At 45.9% G+C, this 17,358-nt stretch overlaps 1 protein-coding gene and 1 pseudogene across 3 annotated transcripts in view; both read right to left on the bottom strand.

The window, feature by feature from the left end:
• Window positions 1-448: 448 nt before the first annotated feature.
• The window catches only part of LOC103610785 (double zinc ribbon and ankyrin repeat-containing protein 1-like), a 33,853-nt gene continuing 16,943 nt past the window's right edge, over window positions 449-17,358 (bottom strand). The window contains exons 4-11 of one of the 2 annotated variants that reach the window (XM_008594871.1): window positions 16,621-16,724; window positions 10,548-10,622; window positions 8,660-8,756; window positions 7,931-8,028; window positions 5,206-5,286; window positions 4,537-4,664; window positions 1,786-1,860; window positions 449-1,364 (exon numbers count right to left, since the gene is read on the bottom strand). In XM_008594871.1, coding sequence (XP_008593093.1) covers window positions 1,199-1,364; window positions 1,786-1,860; window positions 4,537-4,664; window positions 5,206-5,286; window positions 7,931-8,028; window positions 8,660-8,756; window positions 10,548-10,622; window positions 16,621-16,724 — 824 coding nt within the window. In that variant the 3' untranslated portion in view covers window positions 449-1,198. The remainder of the gene's footprint in view (window positions 1,365-1,785; window positions 1,861-4,536; window positions 4,665-5,205; window positions 5,287-7,930; window positions 8,029-8,659; window positions 8,757-10,547; window positions 10,623-16,620; window positions 16,725-17,358) is intronic. The other variant, XM_008594872.1, reaches the window with a different exon arrangement.
• On the bottom strand, window positions 14,496-15,328 carry LOC103610784 (annotated as a pseudogene). The gene has a single exon (XR_552240.1). The product of XR_552240.1 is annotated as a phosphomannomutase 2-like (transcript).

Here is a 17,358-nt window from a genome sequence, read left to right as displayed (position 1 = left end):
TGTGCTGCTTCTCTTGGGGCCAACCCTGAAAGGTAGTCCCAGCTAAGCTAAGTTGTCACAGGGAAAACCACGACAGACACCAAACCAGATCATCACACTCCCCTGTCCCTCTGGACACTGGTCACCCTTTATGCAGACTGCCAAGGGGCTGACTGGGCGGAAGCCAGTGCTGGCACACCTGCCCAGCCAACGGGGGCTTGTATTCCAGCGCTCGGCCCCAACTGTCTTCCCTATAGACGGTCATCCAATCTGGGGAAATAAAGTGCAGGTAGTTATCAGAGTAACTGCCTCAACAAAGCCTGTTATTTACTGTGCGAATTAATTACTCTAAGTTAATAAATATTGCTTACACACATTAACAGAAACAATTTAGGGACTTCACAACTGCAGTGTTACCACTCAAAGACTGAAATAATGACCTGAAGAAAGGAAAAGGAATGAGTCAAAATTACACATTCCTGAAAATGGTTTATTCAAAGCTGATTAGTCAACCAAGAAACAAACCATAATATTAGGAATATTGATCAGTTCAACATTAAAAAACTTAAATAAGCTCAATCTTTACATACTAATTTGGAGCCACCTACAAGATGTATTAAGCAAAGATAACAGGATGCAGAACAGTGCGTGCTTTGCTAGTATTTGTGTTAAAAGAGGGGAAAGCATATATATATATATATATATATATATATATATATATGTTCTATATATTTGTATTTTATGTATACCCTGTATGTACATGGACATACACCCTATTTATGTGCTTACCTAATCCTGTGCTACTTCTGGAAAGACACAGTTAACATTGGTGTCACTGGTGCCTCAGAGAAGGGAAGTGGTGGCTGTGAGACAGGGAGGGAGGGACACTTTCACTGAGTAATATTTTATGCCTTCTAGCTTTCAATCATGCACAATTATTATCTACTGAAAAATAAAACCAAAAGCCAAACTACTTCCCCCAAAGCAGCAATAAACCATTAACAAACACACGTTAAGTTCATCACAATCAATGGTATACTGAGAGCTGCCTATGTGGTATTGGTGGCTTATACTGTCATATCACTTAAGAAAAAGAAAAGAATCTTATGAGTTCCTCTCAATCTCAATTCCTAACCTCACATATACATTTCAGAAAGAAATGAACAAACAGCCAGAGCTCTATGGTTTCTTTAAATGAAGCCCCGTGGAGGCCCTGGGTCTAGCAATTCTCCAGGCTGAGGTTCCTGGGTTGGGTGAGTTGGTCCTTGAGCCCTGGCCCAAACTTAGCAGCAAAGAGCGAGCAGATGAGATCATCCCCACTTTTCAGAGCCAGGTCATACGCTGTGTGGCCTCTTGTATTCTTCTTTTGTATGCTTGCATTGCATCTGCAAAGGAAATGGAGAGATGGAAGCGTATGGAAGGACTCGAGCACAGGACCCCGAGGGCCTGACTCTTCCCTGCCATGGAGGCCAGTCTGGGCACCTCCTGGTCCCACCTTCCCAAGCCTGTCCCCAAGAGGCCATTGTGACTTCAGCTCTTAAGGGGCTCTGTTATTTCAAAATATTCAACTGCCAATCCTGGGCACTGGTTTCCATTACATCAAAGCCCTATAAACAATTGTGTTTAATGGGGGCAACCTACTCCTTGTGCTTTCAAAAGCCCTTAGTGCCCTGCGAGCCATGGTGGGATGGTGGCCCCATTCACAGGGACAGTGGTTCAGGCACCAGCGTGCCTCTAAAATCATCATAGGTCAGTAGTGGGATCACTGTGGCCCTCAGAAGTGTCCACCAAGGCCAGGGAACCTACCCCAGTAAAGTGGCGATGCTCTCCCTTCCTGGCAGTCCAAGCAGACTTGCTTCATGAAGAGCTGTATTTCTGAGCCTGTGTGAGGAAAAAAAATAATGAAAATTCCTGGATAAATCCTTAGCACTGTCAGGAAATTGGAGAGGGCGCATGTGATCAAAGGGGCCTTGCTTTTACTCAGTGACCTATTTAACTAACCTGGGAAAATCTCTTATATCTCTTCTCTGCCCCTTCCCCTGGAGGAATACTGTGAGGGTGGGTAAGCTTTGATATTGGATAGAAGACAAAAAGTCTATAAATGCCCATTTTTTAATGTGAGAGACTGGCAAGAATATGCTTTGTAGTTGATTTAATAAATGGTCATAAATACTCTTTTAGAAAACTTCCTGTAAGAGTTTATGGAACATATTGGACAGTCTCAACTTTGGCTTGGACCTCTTGGGCATGGTCTGTATGGTAGAACATTTCAGGGCTCAGGTTCCTATTTTATCGAGGGAAAATGATGTTGGCTTCAGTGAGTTTAGCTGGCGTGATACAAAAACAAACACCAGTCTTAGAACCCAGCAGGCAAGCCTGAGAGATCATAGCAAGCTGCAATTTTATTTATTTTGTGGCAACACCAGGCTGTCTCTCTCTCTCCTGGTCAGGTTTGACCTAGTGAGGGAGGAGTCGATGGCTGAAATGGAGGATGGGGTGGTATCTGAATTCCTGAAAGGCTCCTGACTCAGAGGTCGTAGGAATGGAGAAAGGCGGGAGTCATGATTGTACATAGAAATGAGATAAGCAATTGGAGGTCTGCACGCTCCCAGCCCCTGTTCCTTCCCTTGACACCACCATCTTCGTTCCCCACGCCTGCAGCCAAGGGTTATCCCAACTGAGGAAAAGTATGTGGCATCTTCTCTGAAGATAAAGTGAGCCTCTGGTGAGAGGCAGGCCAGTCACGGCTGTGCCCAGACGGAAGCCTTCCACTTTCTGGCATTCAAGGATCCCAGCCTGGGAGCAGCTCTATCTACCCACAAAGCCCCTTGGTTGACGAGCTCCACTTATGTACAGAGTCCTCATTCATCCAGCCCACTCCCCATTCTCATATATGGATGGACAACAAAGAGCACAGACATCTGAGAAAAACCTGCAGCATCAAAGAGAAAAACCAAGATACACAAACACAAGAAACTTAAAACAAGACGAAAACCTAATTGGTATCGTCAGCATAATTCAGGACAATACTGCACAAAAATATGAGGCTATGGAAAAGAAACAATCAGAGCAAAAAGCATCTCTCAGAAAGTAAAAATATGACTGTTGAAATAAAAATTATTCAGTAGAAGGGATGGACAATAAAGTTTAGAAAATCTCTTAAAACAGAGAAAAAGATTTTAAAAAATGGAAAAAAGAAAAAGACAGACATAGGGGATCAATTCAAAAGGTCCACCATCCAACTAATAGTTCTACAGAAAAAATTCTTTTTAAAAAAAGGGTGTGGGGGTGGAGGAGAAAATACGAAAGGGATAACAGAAGAAATTTTTCCCGAGCTGGAAAAAGACAAGACTTTTTAGACTGAAAGGGTCAATTGGGTGAATGAAAAACAGCACATCTAACAATATCCTTGTGAGGTTTCAGAACACTAATGATTCATGCTTCCAAAAAGAATAAACAAATTGGTCACAAACAAGAATTTGCTATAGTATTTTTATGAGCTATAATGATGATAATTCAATAGTGTGGGATAAATGAAGATAACACAGTATGATGGATGTAAACCCTCAGAAAACTTGAGAAAGTAAATTCCAGCCATCAAAGTTTTACACCAACATACCAAGCATTCTGCTATAAAATAAAACTAAAAACAGGGTAGTATCTACTGATATAGCTGTCCTGTTAAGCAGAAACTTATAAAAATGCATATAAAAAATCAACAAGAATATATTATGAATAATAACACTAGGGAATATTTTGGAGCAGAGAACAGTAGCAGCAAAGATATTGAGATTTTGGCCCCTGTGGTGGCTTGACACACACAGTAGCATGTGTCACTGGCCTGGGCCTCAATCTTGTCTCAGTAATTCAGGAGGTGGTAGCGTTAGATACCACTGATATCCCCAGAAACATCTATTTCAACAACTTGGTCAGCAGGATGTAAGCAGTTATTTAACTTAAACCTGAATGACTCATACTCAAGAACTTTCCACCCCACCTTTCCAAAGTAATTTACATGAGAACAGGCTGGGAGAGAAGGTCATGGGGCAGGACTGGACCAAGACTGGGACAGTGAGTAACGTGGCTGGTACTTCTCTGGCCTGTTTCACAGGTGGGGAAACCAAGGCACCAGGAGATCATGCGGTGAGCTCAGAGGCACCAGCCTCCTGCCCAGTGGTGCTAGAACCGTGTAACATTTTCCTTCTGCATCCACTCGAGGGGTATATTTCCACAGGGAATACACTGGGGCCTCCCTTCCTGCAGTGTTCATCTTAACAGTTGAGATCACGATGAGAATGTGGCTTAAACACTCCAAGGGCTAAAGATTTGCGGGCCCACACATCTACATTTGTGAGTTAACAACATAAATCATCATTTATGAAAGCTACTAAGCTAGGCAGCCCAACGGTCCATTTAAAAAATTTGTTTTACCAGCTTTGGAAAACAGAAGTCGTCAGCCTCTTTTTAAGGCCGAAATAGGTAAAGTGGCTGTTAAAGGTTCGGAGCGCACGGGGCGCTGCAGACGGGCAGCTGCACGAGCTGCCGGGCTCCGCTTACGCTCCGTGCTGCCGGTCCACATCTGCTCCTCTCTGCACAAGAACTGGAATCGCCTCGTGGTGCTTATTCACCACAGTCACGGTGAGAACGGGGCGGCCTTCGCTGTCACTGCAGTTGGGGTCTGCTCCCTGCAGCACACGGAAAAGGACAAACTCGCCTCAAAACCCTGCACCCAACAGTGTCGGCTGCCTTCCTGTCAAGTGGAACGAATGTCTTGTTAAAGACATGATGGGACTAAATGCTTTTAGGTCACAGGAGGGGAGAATCGGGAACTTCAAGACTCAACCCGTAACGCACAGTGCTGCTGAGTCACCCAGAGGATAGAATCTGTTCCCCACATCTGGAGGGGCAGGCACCCTGACCGCCTGGCTTCTTCAGGAAACCCAGGCTCAAGGTCGCACGGGGGCATGGACCAGGGATTCTGCCAGCGTCATGCATGTTACCTGGGCTTAGGTGGGCTTGTCTGCCTATCTTCTTTGCTATAAAAACTGGCAACAGGTAACAATTAATGTAAAGCTTTCGACTAGCCACCTACTCCATCCCCAAACACTTTTTAATTAGCAGGCAGTATAATTTTCACAGTAGTGAACAGAACTTGCATCTGAAAGGGACAGAGGTGGAACACCAGCCTGAGCTCCTCAGCAAGCTTCTTCCTCTGGCCACACTCACTTCATCCAGCAGCTGTTCAATCACAGAGACTCTTCCTGCCCCCATCGGACCGACTTCCTTCAGCAGGAGTCTGTCTTCAGGCTGTAGGATTACAGAACACCAACCGTCATTCCTGCTGCCTCAACACTCCAGGCAAACGCTTCCTCTCCTAGGTTAGAGGCCATGTTCTCGGTTGAATTCTAAGCTACAGGGACAGGTGAGTGTGAGTGTGTGCACAGGTGAGGCTGTGTGCGTGCATGGACTTCAACAGCCAGCAGCACAAACATCCACATCTGATGTCACCCTTGCTGGTCTCTGGTACCCTGCCTTGGGCAAGGATAGCCCAAGTTGTTTTATATTATTAAGGACAGGGATGTAATGAGAAACCTCACAAAACCCCAGAAGTTCCACACTAGTTTTATTATGACTATTTCTAGGAAAATCAACCAGGCGAATTCTAAAATATACTTTGCAAGCTTTATAAAGTATTTAAGATCAGCCTAAGTATGACAGTTCAGAAAATGTGCTCACTTGAGGAACAAGTGAACCAAGAAAGTTGACCCCTTGTTTAGGAAAAAAGCTCTCATTTGTCATCAGAGATCTGAAAACTTACCTTTCATATTTTAAAATGCTGTGAAATTTATCTTTATATGTAATCATTATATATAGCAAGTTTCAAATGCTGGAAGACTGAAGGAAGCAGTCTAGAAAGCAGGAGACGTTACATCTTGTATGTTTCTGCCACTGCAGCCCAGGAATGACTGTGGGGTGGTCACGGGACCACCATTTCTCTATTTGTAAAGTGGAAATAACAGCCCCTCCCTGGCTCTCCAGAAGCCATGAGGATGATGACATTGATTAAGACTTCTGAGCCTTTCAGAAGAAAATGGCTGGTCAAGGCTGTGTCCCCTGGCCCTTGCTGTCCCCATCTCTCTGGTAAGTAGTTTGGAACAAGGTACTCTAATCAGTAAACCTCCAGGAGGGCTCTTGCGGGGCACTTGTTTACACTGAATTCCATTCCTTATGGAAAAATGTATTAGAATGCACTAGAATGTCTGCTTCATGAGGTTTGAGACCTTTATGTCTTTTGTTCATGTCTTATTTTCAACACCTATAACCATGCCAGGCACATGTGTGCTCAAAAATAATCACTGAATGAATGAACGAATGTTATAACTTCTGACACTTATCCCCTAAATGCAAATGAGAAAATAAAAGCATATAGCCATGGGAGATTCAGGACACATGCACAGTAAGTAGAGATTCCAAAATCATAAATTATCAAGCTTATGGAAGTTCTTTTTATACTCATTAACAATATTTTAAACTGGGAGGTGGAGAGTAAAAGAAATCATAAGGAATAAACATTAAAACAATTCTAAGGTCTTCTTTCCAAATTGATTGGTGTTTATTGCATGCAAAGCATGTGGTGGGAAAAACACAGTCCCTGCCTCCAGAGGAATCACGATACAAGCTGGGCGGCTGGTTGCCTGCACCACTGAGGAAGCCTCGGGAGCCTGGCGGAGCTGAAGGTGGAAGGAAGGCACTGACATCGTGCTGTCTCTATTGTGGGGACTGGAGCCCAGGCTGGGGGCTTGCTGCTGATCACATCCGTTCTCCCTACTGCAGCCAAAGAGGACCCATCAAAAGCCAAGGTGGGGAGCAAGGGCATTTGCTGTCCCTTTCTCCAAAGCTCCTTTTGGAATTCTTCATGGTATGTATTTTTGCAAAACAAAACTCTAACAGGTGTGGGAAGCTGAAAGTGTACCTGCCATCAGCGGACCCGGTTATTTTGAGGGATTCCAAGAAGACTGAAAGTAGATGAAATCTGACTGACAGGGAAATCAAAGCAAAGAAAAACCAGCTGAAGACTGTGGAAGTGTCAGTGTTTTCTCTCAGGGGAGCCCTGCAGAGCTCACAGTGAGTAACTGAGGAGGGAGGTGTTGGGTGCAGGCTGCATGCATGGGTGTTATTAAAGGGCTCTGCTGTGAGCAGTTGCTGCGACAGCTGGGGCCTGTCCCTTTCTCTCCCAAGGACGAAGGGCAGGAGGTCTGTGCTCTCTGCTTAAACCCTGGTAACTATTTTCCAGATAGTACATGGCTTGCCCAACAAAGGCTTCAACTGGGAGAACTGGGGCCCAAGAAGGGAGAAGGGCAGAGCCCAGACCTCCACAACAGACAGGGGAGGGTTAGGAGGGCAAGGAGGGAAAGACAGCTCCCTCCAGGACTGAAACACGCTGGAGCACTTCACATCCCCAGCACCCACACCACCAGAGGGAAGACCTACACTGCAATGCAGGGGACCTGAAGGCGTCCCCTGCCCCCTGCCCACACACTCTCTGGAAGTCTGCCCCACCTCATGCCCATCCACCCACACAGGGACTTTGGGCCCACATGCCCATGCTGGGCACCCATGCCAGGTGCCTGTGCTAATCCTTCATTTGTCAAATGACCAGACGACGGAGAATCATCACATATTTGAGGCCAAGCAAAAAGGAGAGAGAGGTGGGAAGATAGACCCGAGAGGAAACACGGATAATTCAGAAAACTGATGAGAACTTTTAAATAATTCTAACTCATAATCTTGAGATATTTTAAAGGATTCTGCCTCCATAAAATAAAAATATGCTGTTATTTAAAAAAGGAATAGAAATGAGAAATTATTCTTCCATTTAAAAAATGTCAAAATAAAACATTAAAATGACAGGCTGAAGAAGACAGCTATAAGGACCAAGGGGCACACATACTGTAAGCTGCTCCTTTTCCCGAAATTTTTTGGTTTTGAAATTCCTGATCCTCTTGGCTTTTTCATTGGTATCTGAGGTACTCTGGCTGCAGTCGCTCACTGCAATGACAAAGAGAACAAAGAGTTGAGGAGCACAGTGCTGTCCCCTGCCCCACTCCCCACAGGCAAAGAGCTGCTTCTACTGCTATGCCCAAGAAGTCAGAGGGACAGAACGGCTTTTATAGAAATTCCTATTTGATTAAACCTGGCAGGAGGGACTCCTGGAGTCACTCCCCTGTCCAGGAGCCAGAGGATGGGCGGAAAGGAGGGGGATGGAAGGGACTTCAGTTTTGGGGTCCAAAAGAGCACCCTCCAAATGAATCTCACCAAACCCTGGAGAGGACTTCAAAAGTCTCATGCCTCATGTCAGAGAAGCCAGAGAAATAAAATGGCTAGAACACAAAACTAAGGTGTGTGGTTGGGCTGTCAAATTTTAAGCGATTCGGGCCGGCCCGTGGCTCACTTGGGAGAGTGTGGTGCTGATAACACCAAGGCCACGGGTTCGGATCCCATATAGGGATGGCCGGTTCGCTCACTGGCTGAGCGTGGTGCTGACAACACCAAGTCAAGGGTTAAGATCCCCTCACTGGTCATCTTTAAAAAAAAAAAAAAAAATTTAAGCGATTCTCTGCCATCCTTGCCAAGTCAGTGTGGTCAATTGTTTTAAAATCCCCAGAAGGGTACAACTCACCCAAGCTGGACCTGCTGCTGAACAGGGCATTCCCACCCTCGGTGACGCAGCTCAGAAAGTGCTTGCTGAAATCCACCGCCTTGTTGAGGTAAAGGTTCTGGCCAGTGAAAGAGTCAAGCACCGCGCATAGTGAGGCTGCTGTGTCCCAACGGAGAGAATAATCCCTGCTAACCTTCCCCTCCTCGTAAATGACAGTTCTGCCCACCCAGACAGTCGAGCCCGAGCCTCCCTCAGCTCCCAGCACGCTCAGCCCATCACGCCTCCTCCTCAGCTCCTCAGTCTGGCCCTCCTCTCTGTCACTACAGCCACAGCCCCCTCGCACACTGTGACCATCACAACAGCTTCCCAATGGGTTTCTGCCAGCCCACCTTCCATGTGGCTACCCCAGTAATTGTGTCCTTCCCTGGCTTAAATCAATTCTGTGTCTGGGAATTAGGGTGACATGCTGGAGAGGCTTCAGGCTGCAAAGGTTGAATCCTGGTTCTGTCACTTACTAGCTTAGTGGCCTTTGAAGAAGGAGGTTCCTTAACTGAGCCTCCGTTTTCTCACCTATAAAGTGGAAATATGACCTACTGCAAAGGGGTGTTGTGGAAGTAAAATAAGGTAAAAAAAAAAAAAGGTGTCTATAAAAGGAGGGGAGAAACATAGGCCACACATGGACCTCCGTGTCCACCTGGACCAATTCCACAGAGCAGCACCCCGCCCCATGCCCTGGCTGCCTGCTCCTGAGCACTACAGCGCGTGTGCTAAGAAAAAAGACATATGAAACCTGGGGATAATTACTCCACTTCTACCTGATAGACAGCACGTTGTAGATGATGTTGGCGGCCTGCCCAGCTCCCGCTAACCAGCCAGACTACCCATCCCAGCTGCTGACAACTCAGAGCTGACCATCTTCGGTAGAGAGAACTGCCCTCGGTAGACAGGCACTGCCTTGACCTAGAGGTTATGCACTCCCCTCCCTGCCCCCGCTGGGGACAACTCTGTGGTGGGATTCATGCCCCAGAGCTCCCCATGGGTCATGCTAAAGCTAGACTTTACTTCTGACTACCTGCTCATTCCACCCCTTCTCCTGCCTTGATCTGCTCCCTGCCTCCCCTTCTCCTGAAGTACCTCCCTGACCAAGCTTGCTCCAGCCACACAACCACAAGCATAGCCCTTCGTGTTTACCTGGTTTCAAAGCGCTTCCGTGTGCATTAGCCCATTTGATACTCCCAGCCTCCCCCTGAGTTAGGCAGGGCCCATGTATCTATCCTAGTTTTAATGACACCGTGAGCACCTTGCTGGGCAGATAGCCAGGGTCTAAGAAATGTTAGTTCCCCTCTTTTTCCTGGCCTTCTTTACCCATTTCTTAATCCATTAATTATCCTTTTATATATTCTGACTTGTCCAATAAAACTAAAGCCACTAATATTGATCAATTAATGTTTATCATACACTTACAGGCTCTGTGGCAACACCCCAGTCACCATGTAAGAGGGAAGATATGGTGAGTCATGGCCACAAAGTTTGGTTTATTTTATATATGAAAATAGGTCAAAGTGCATATCAGTGAACATTTTTGTCAGTCTTTCCCCAAATCAGTTGTATCACAGACATGCCGTCAGACTTCAGTGAGAAAGAAAGCAATACTGGGAACTACAGGGCTGAAGGTGGGTAATCATTTCTGTACTTTTTATAGCTTTATGTGCCTGAAAGCTGGCTTCTCTGAGGTTTAGTTCAACTATTTCCCTAATTCTATGAAAGTGCTTGCCTACAGTTAAGTTTCTTCATATTTCAAACTCTTCCTTTCTGTAGATTACACAGAAGCATTTCTATAAACTGTTAAGCTGCAATTTGCTAGAGTTCAGTCAATTCTCAAGTGAATAACTGCTGAAGGTTTACTTACCTTGTTTGAGACTTGAATATAATTCAGTGTGATGCTAACTTCACAGCCATCTTCGTGGACAGAAGCCGAGATAAGCTTTTAAAAGAGTTTGAGAGAAATCACAACTATGGGTGTGGGACTCACCGCCTTGAGCAACAGCCTAGAAACTCTGAGGTGCTAAACTCTAAATTTAATCAAATATTTAATTAACACAAAAGAAGGCAGGAAAAGAAAAAGTAACAGATAGGAAGAATAAGTTCTGGTGCCTTAGGGTTGAGGTGCTAAACTCTAAATTTAATCAAATATTTAATTAACACAAAAGAAGGCAGGAAAAGAAAAAGTAACAGATAGGAAGAATAAGTTCTGGTGCCTTAGGGTGACAATAGCTGATAATATTGTATTGTGTATTTCAAGACAGCCAGAAAAGAGGATCTTGAATATTATAACCACAAAGAAATGATAAATGTTTAGGTGATAGAGATGCTAACTATTCTGATTAGATCATTATACTATATATGCATGTACTGAAACAACAAACTGTACCCCGTGAACATGTACAATAAAAAATGTTTTTAAAAAAAGAAAAACAGAGGAACAAAAATGAGATGAGAAATATAAAACAAAGAGCAACATGGCAGACCCAAATCCAGCCACATCTATAATTCCACTAATTATAAAAAAATACTCAATCAAGGCGGCCGGCCCGGTGGTGCACTGCTACAGTGCGCCGCTTGGGAAGCGCGGCGGCGCTCCCGCTGAGGGTTCGGATCCCACATACAGACTGGCCGCTCACTGGTTGAGCGAGGTGCGGGCACAACACCGAGGGATGCGATCCCGTTGCCGGTCCCGGTCCGGTACGGGCGCGACACTGAGGGTTGCGATCCATTGCCGGTCACGAAAAAAAGACAAAAAGGAAAAAAAAAATACTCAATCAAAAGACAGAGACTGCCACACTGAATCAGAAAGCAAGATCCAAATTTGTACTTTGTTCAAAAGACCCACTTTAATTAAACCACATGACTATCCAGTCATCACCTTGGGAAAGGTGTCCTAGTTGGGGGGGGGGGCGCTGGGAGGGGGAGGTCTTGGCAATTAAGGGACAAATCTCACAGTTGAGCAGCTTTCTCTGTAAGTAGCAGGAGGAACTTGGATTCAACCAGCAGGCAGCAAATGTTTTCAGGAAGTGTGTCAGATAGTAAATATTTTAGGTCTTGTGGGGCCATATGGTATCTATCACAAATAACATTGCTGTTGCAGCACAAAGCAGCCAGACAGCAAGTAAATGAATAGGTGTAGCTGTGACCCAATAAAACTTTACTTATACAACTGGACAGTGGGCCATGTTTGTCCACAGGCCATAGTTTGCAGACCTTCAGATTAGGCCAAAGAATTTCTAAACTACCAACATAGCTTGTCAATGGAAATTGAGCCAATACTTGAAAATGAGACAGTTTCAGTGTTGGCCTATTTGGTGGCAGAAGAGCGGATGGTCTAATTTGAAAAGGTTCCTTCTAGTCTTGCAATAAACAGAGGAAAGGGCCTCTCACAGAGCTGTCTCTTTGTAATGGCGGTACAGTGCCAAAGAAAGGGCGTGGGGCTTGGGCTCTGACAGACCTGCTTCAAATTCTGAATCCTCTAAGACCAAGCAATGTAGTCTTGGGCAGGTTACCAGACATCTCTGAGCCTGTTTTTCTGGATGTCAAATAAGGCTTGTTCTGATTATCTACTGCAGTGTAAAAAACCACCCCAATCAAAGCACCACTAAACAAGCACCACTTTGCTATGTTCATGGATTCAGACAGGGGACAGCAGAGACAGCTTGTCTTTGCTCCACAGGTCTAAGGCCTCAGCTGGGAAGACTCAAATGGCTAGAGGTGGCTGGAATCATCCAGAGTGTGGTCATTCATCCACCTGGCTCCTGAGCTGGGATGACTCGAGGACCGGGTCCAGCGGGGGCTTAGCTGGGTGCACCTACATGTGTCTTGGGCTTGTCATAGCAGGGTGGCTAGGCTCCAAGAAGGAGTGTTGGAGACGAGTGTGCCAAGCAAGAGGAAGCTGTGTGGCCTTGTGTGACCAAGCCTTGGAAGTCCCATAGCATCACTTCCACCATATTCTATTAGTCAGAATGTCACAGGCCCACCCAGATTCAAGGGGAGGGGACATAGATTCTACCACTGGAGAAGACTACCAAGGAATTTCTAGCCATTTTTAAAAACTGCCACAAAGGTGATACTCCTCCGCTGCAGGTTTGTTATGAGGACTAGAACAAGGAACGTGATGCTGATACTGAGTGCACTGTAAAATGGCAACTCTTAGGATTCCTACTGCTGTCACAGATTAACAATGTATGATTTAAGTGCACAATTTAGGTGCACTAAACTCGTCCTAGGTCATTTAGCTCTGACCATCTGAGTTTCCACAGTGTGTGGCATCTAAGCACGAGATATTCAGAATCTTCCTTCTTTTTCTTTTTTAATAGGAAAGCGTGTTTGTTTATTTTATTTTTGGCCACAAGTCTTTTTTTTTTCTTTTAAGAATAAAATCACTTTAGTGAGCAACTTTTCATTTGGAAAGGTCATTACAGTATCACTGGCAAAATTCAACAAGGAGAGATGCCACTGACTGGCTGTATCCTGGAAGTCACTGAGGAACACCAATCTTGTATGCAGGAAAGGGGGTGGGTGAAGGGCAGGGTCCATAAGCCGGCCTTTCTTCCTGCTGTCACCAACCTGATCTGCAGCTGAGACAAGACCAAGTGGTTGGGGGGAGGTTTGGAGGGAACCAGTCTTGTCATTGATGACCCCTGGCTGGGCTGGGAGGTGGGTGGTGCAGTGAATACCTGGCCCCAGGTTCAGGTCAGCGAGCACCCAGAGGAGGGTTGATGGGTCCCTGCATTTTCACACACTTAAAAGTGACATGTGAACTGTTTCCTTGAAAAGCTTTCTTCCACCGAGCCCTAGAAGAGTCCCATGAGCTTCCTTCCACTTTCATGCAGACCGTGGGAGGGAGGACTGAGGGACACAGCCCAACTGCGGCTGCTCCCACCCCGTCAAGTGCAAGTCTGGGTGAGGGCCTGGGGGAAATGCTAACCATAAAGTACAGCTCCTTTTCCTGTCCCTATCCAGGCTCCCATCTGATCCCTGAGAAACTAGGGGTGCATAACACCCCTGGGAGGCCAGCCAGGTCCAACAAGGAGAAGGTCCTTTTGGTGAAGTTAGTTTCTCTATCCCTGAGGTCAGAACCAGCATGCTGGGGGACTGCTTTCCCAGGGCCAATTCACCACTGCAGTTGTTGGCTCCTACTTCTTCCTGTCTCGATGCTTCCAGAAAAGCAGCCAGGTTATTCAAAGTGTAGTGAATACAGAGCTGACCCCAAGTTCCAGGCCAGCTGAGGTGCAAACTCCTTGGGGTCAGTTGTCCCTTGGCTAGCCATCTGTTCAGGAAGCTGCCTTGGAAAACACAGAGCCCCTCCGGGCCTTCAGCTGCAGGCTCACAGCAAAGCCTCCATTGCTGGGGAGGGAGCCTCATTTCAGGAAGTGTTCTTAAACTTCCATCCTGGGCTGGGTCAGTGCAGATGTCTTATCCTTTCTCTCTTTCTCATCACCAAATCCGCCTTTTTGGTGTCAACGGAGGGGCTCAAACATTAACCCGTTACATTTTCACAAGCCCTGTAAAGCAGAAGGGTCCAGGCACATGTGATCTTTCTGCATCCCTCTAGACTGATGGGGAAATCTCCAAACCATGTGTACTATGACTGCACACATCTGGTTGGTCTTGGCCTGGGGGTGGGGTGAGGAACAAAGCCATTCTTGACAAGTCTTTTCTTCTCCCTTCTGACTGCTGCTGGCAGTGGAGATGCAGGCATCTTGGGTTGGGGTGGAAGATGGGTGCCCTGCCAAGCAAGATTACGGAGGTCCAGAAGGGCCATGATTGGCACAGCTGGAGAACAGGCCTGGGGGCTGGAGGCGAGTTGCATGGGAGAGAGGGCACTCAGCTCGGGCTTATTGGCCAGGACCCCTCCTTTGCCAAGTCAGGAGAAGAGCACTTCACAGAGCCTGCATGTATCCTTGGGCACTGCCACAGCGTAGCCCACGGTTCTTGGGTCTGTGAAGATCTCATGGTCATTGCCACCTGGCATGGTTTTATCTCAAAAGAAATAAATGGTCTTATAACCGTCATTTTGCACATGTTGTAGGCAATACATTTTGTCTCATCCATCAGGAAAGACATCAAAGCTGATCTGGCCTCCTGTGGAAAACATGAGGCCTTTTCCTGCAAACTCTGTAGATCTGTTACAAATTTTTAAATTATGTTTTCTTTCTTATCAAGTTCGTAGAACTCAATGCGTTCTTCTTGGCTGCAGCTTCTTCCAGTAAGGGACGCATTTAACATCCCATTTCGGAATTCAATGAAAGTACCCCTCTTCTTTGGGAGTTCTATTTTCGAAGTGTAGCTCAGACAGTAGTTGATTAAATCTTGGATTAGGGCCTCACCCAGGTGACCCTGAATATTCTGTTTATACAAGAGTTTCTCATCTTTGTATGCTACCAAGCCATTTTCTGGAAACACAATTGTATTTTCAACCACATCGTTTCCCAGTTGTTCCCGCACTTTCTCAAAGCCTGACCTGCCTACCACTCCAATTCTGATCTTCTGCCTCAATTTTTGTAGAAAGCCATCCATTTCTTTGGTAATTTTCTGCCGCGGGGCCATCAGGGTCCCATCCACGTCAAAGAGGCAGAGCACCGGGCCAGGCACTGCCATGTCCCCAGGGTCCATCCGCACCTCCAAAACAAGTCTTAATAAAATTTTAAAAACTAAGATCATAGAAAATATGTTCTCTGACCAAAATAACAGGAGGAAATCTAGAAAATTTACAAATGTGTGGAAATTAAACACTTGCCTAAATAAACAATGAGTAAAAAGAAAAATCACAGGGAAATTAGAGTGTACTTTGAGATTAAGATCATAGCACAACATATCAAAATTTATTGGATGCAGGGCTCATGCAGTGCTTAGAGGAAAATTTATTCTTGTAAGCACCATATTAAAAATAAGAAAAACCCCATATAGTAATGTAAAAAACTTCTACCTTAAGAAAAAAGAAAAAGAATAGCAAACTAAACCAAGAGCAAATATAAGTAGGAAATAAAGATTACAACAGAAATATATGAAATAGGGAATTAAAAAACAATAGAGAACATCAACAAAACCAAAAGTTGATTCTTTAAAAAGATCAACAAGGGCCGAACCCGTGGCTCACTTGGGAGAGTGCGGCGCTGGGAGCGCCGAGGCTGCAGGTTCGGATCCCACATAGGGATGGCCAGTGCGCTCACTGGCTGAGCGCGGTGCGGATGACACCAAGCCAAGGGTTCCGATCCCCTTACTGGTCACACACACAAAAAATCAGAAAATTTGCAAACTTTTATCTAGACTGACCAAGAAAAAAGCGAGAAGACCGAAATTACTAAAATCAGAAAGAAAGCAGGGGCACGGTAGAGCAGTTGCTGCTTCTATTACTCTGGAGTGGGCTTCAAGGAGAGAGAGACGTCCTCTTCTTTTTCCGGTCGCCACTGGTAATTCTCCTTGTGTCACTGCAGTCGAGTGTCTGGTGGGCCGCCTGCACGGTGGCTGTGGCTACGGCTGTGGCACTGAGCCACTTGTGCAGCAGCCACGGCTGAGGTGGTGGCTGTGGCGGGCCACCAGCGTGGAAGGGGTGTTTTCGGCATGCTTCTTGCCTGCTTCCAGGCAGGGGATGCTGCCTTTGGCTCCTGCCTAGAACCCCAGGTGTGTTCTGTTTCTTGCCTGGTTGCAGGCAGAGGGGGCTTGCCATTAGGTCCCACCTAGGACCCCAGGCGAGCTCTGCTCAATGTTCAGAACCTTATTGTCTTTGGTCGGGTGCCCCAGAAGCAGACGCTGGGACAATCCTGATGTGCAAGTGATTTATTATGACAGAGCTCACAAGGAAGAGGTGTGGAAAGCAGAGCAGAAAAGGGAAAGGAGCCAAACGAGGGGCGATTTCAGGCAAAGTGCATGCAGGGTACCCTCAGCCTAATCCCCTGGATGCTCTGGAGTGGAAATTTCACCTCACCCACCTTTCCCATCCTGGGCTCTGCAATCAAGGCCCGGAATTCAGGGTTGTTCTGAGCATAAGACCTGAGGTGAGCAGAGATGTGATCCAACTGTTTTCTCCAATATCCTAAAAAAGAAGAGAAACCCAACCATATGGATAATTCTCCTGAGGTTAAGAAAAATGCTAGTGTGGGACATATGTTCTCAGAGAGGTTATTTTCCTTTGCCAAACTTTGTGATGGTTTTTCCTTATTGGACCTTAACTATGCACTGGAATAAGTTCCATTTTTTCCCCTAGCTTCTTGTTACACATGCTAAATCATAGAATATTATAGAATCTCAAAATAACACAGTTTGATTGCTACGCATAGGGTCATTTCTTTTTTCTATCATTCTATCCCACGTGTAACTTATATAATATTTTAAATGGACGAGTTTGAGTTTTGGCAAATTTATACATCCCGATCAATATACAGAAGATTTCCATCATTCCGAAAAGTTCCCTTACGTCCCTTCCCACACATTTGAACTAACTAAACACACTTAACACACATAAAACACATTTGAATTAGCTGCCACCATTTAAAACCTGGGAGGTTTCACAGAAGTCTGGATGTCTGGTTTCTCCCGTGCACGTAAAAGATGCAGCAGCCCTGGGCCTGCCTTCCAGCACAGGCTCAGTGCCTGGGGCGGAGGAATGGCCAGCGGCTTTTGTCAGGGCATGGGCCCTCCAGCCAGCCACAGCCCCTGCAGCATCACCT

Source organism: Galeopterus variegatus, unplaced genomic scaffold, assembly GCF_000696425.1.
Source record: "Galeopterus variegatus unplaced genomic scaffold, G_variegatus-3.0.2 Scaffold11789, whole genome shotgun sequence".
Taxonomy (NCBI): Eukaryota; Metazoa; Chordata; class Mammalia; order Dermoptera; family Cynocephalidae; genus Galeopterus; species Galeopterus variegatus.
This window is presented reverse-complemented; position numbering and strand designations above follow the sequence as displayed.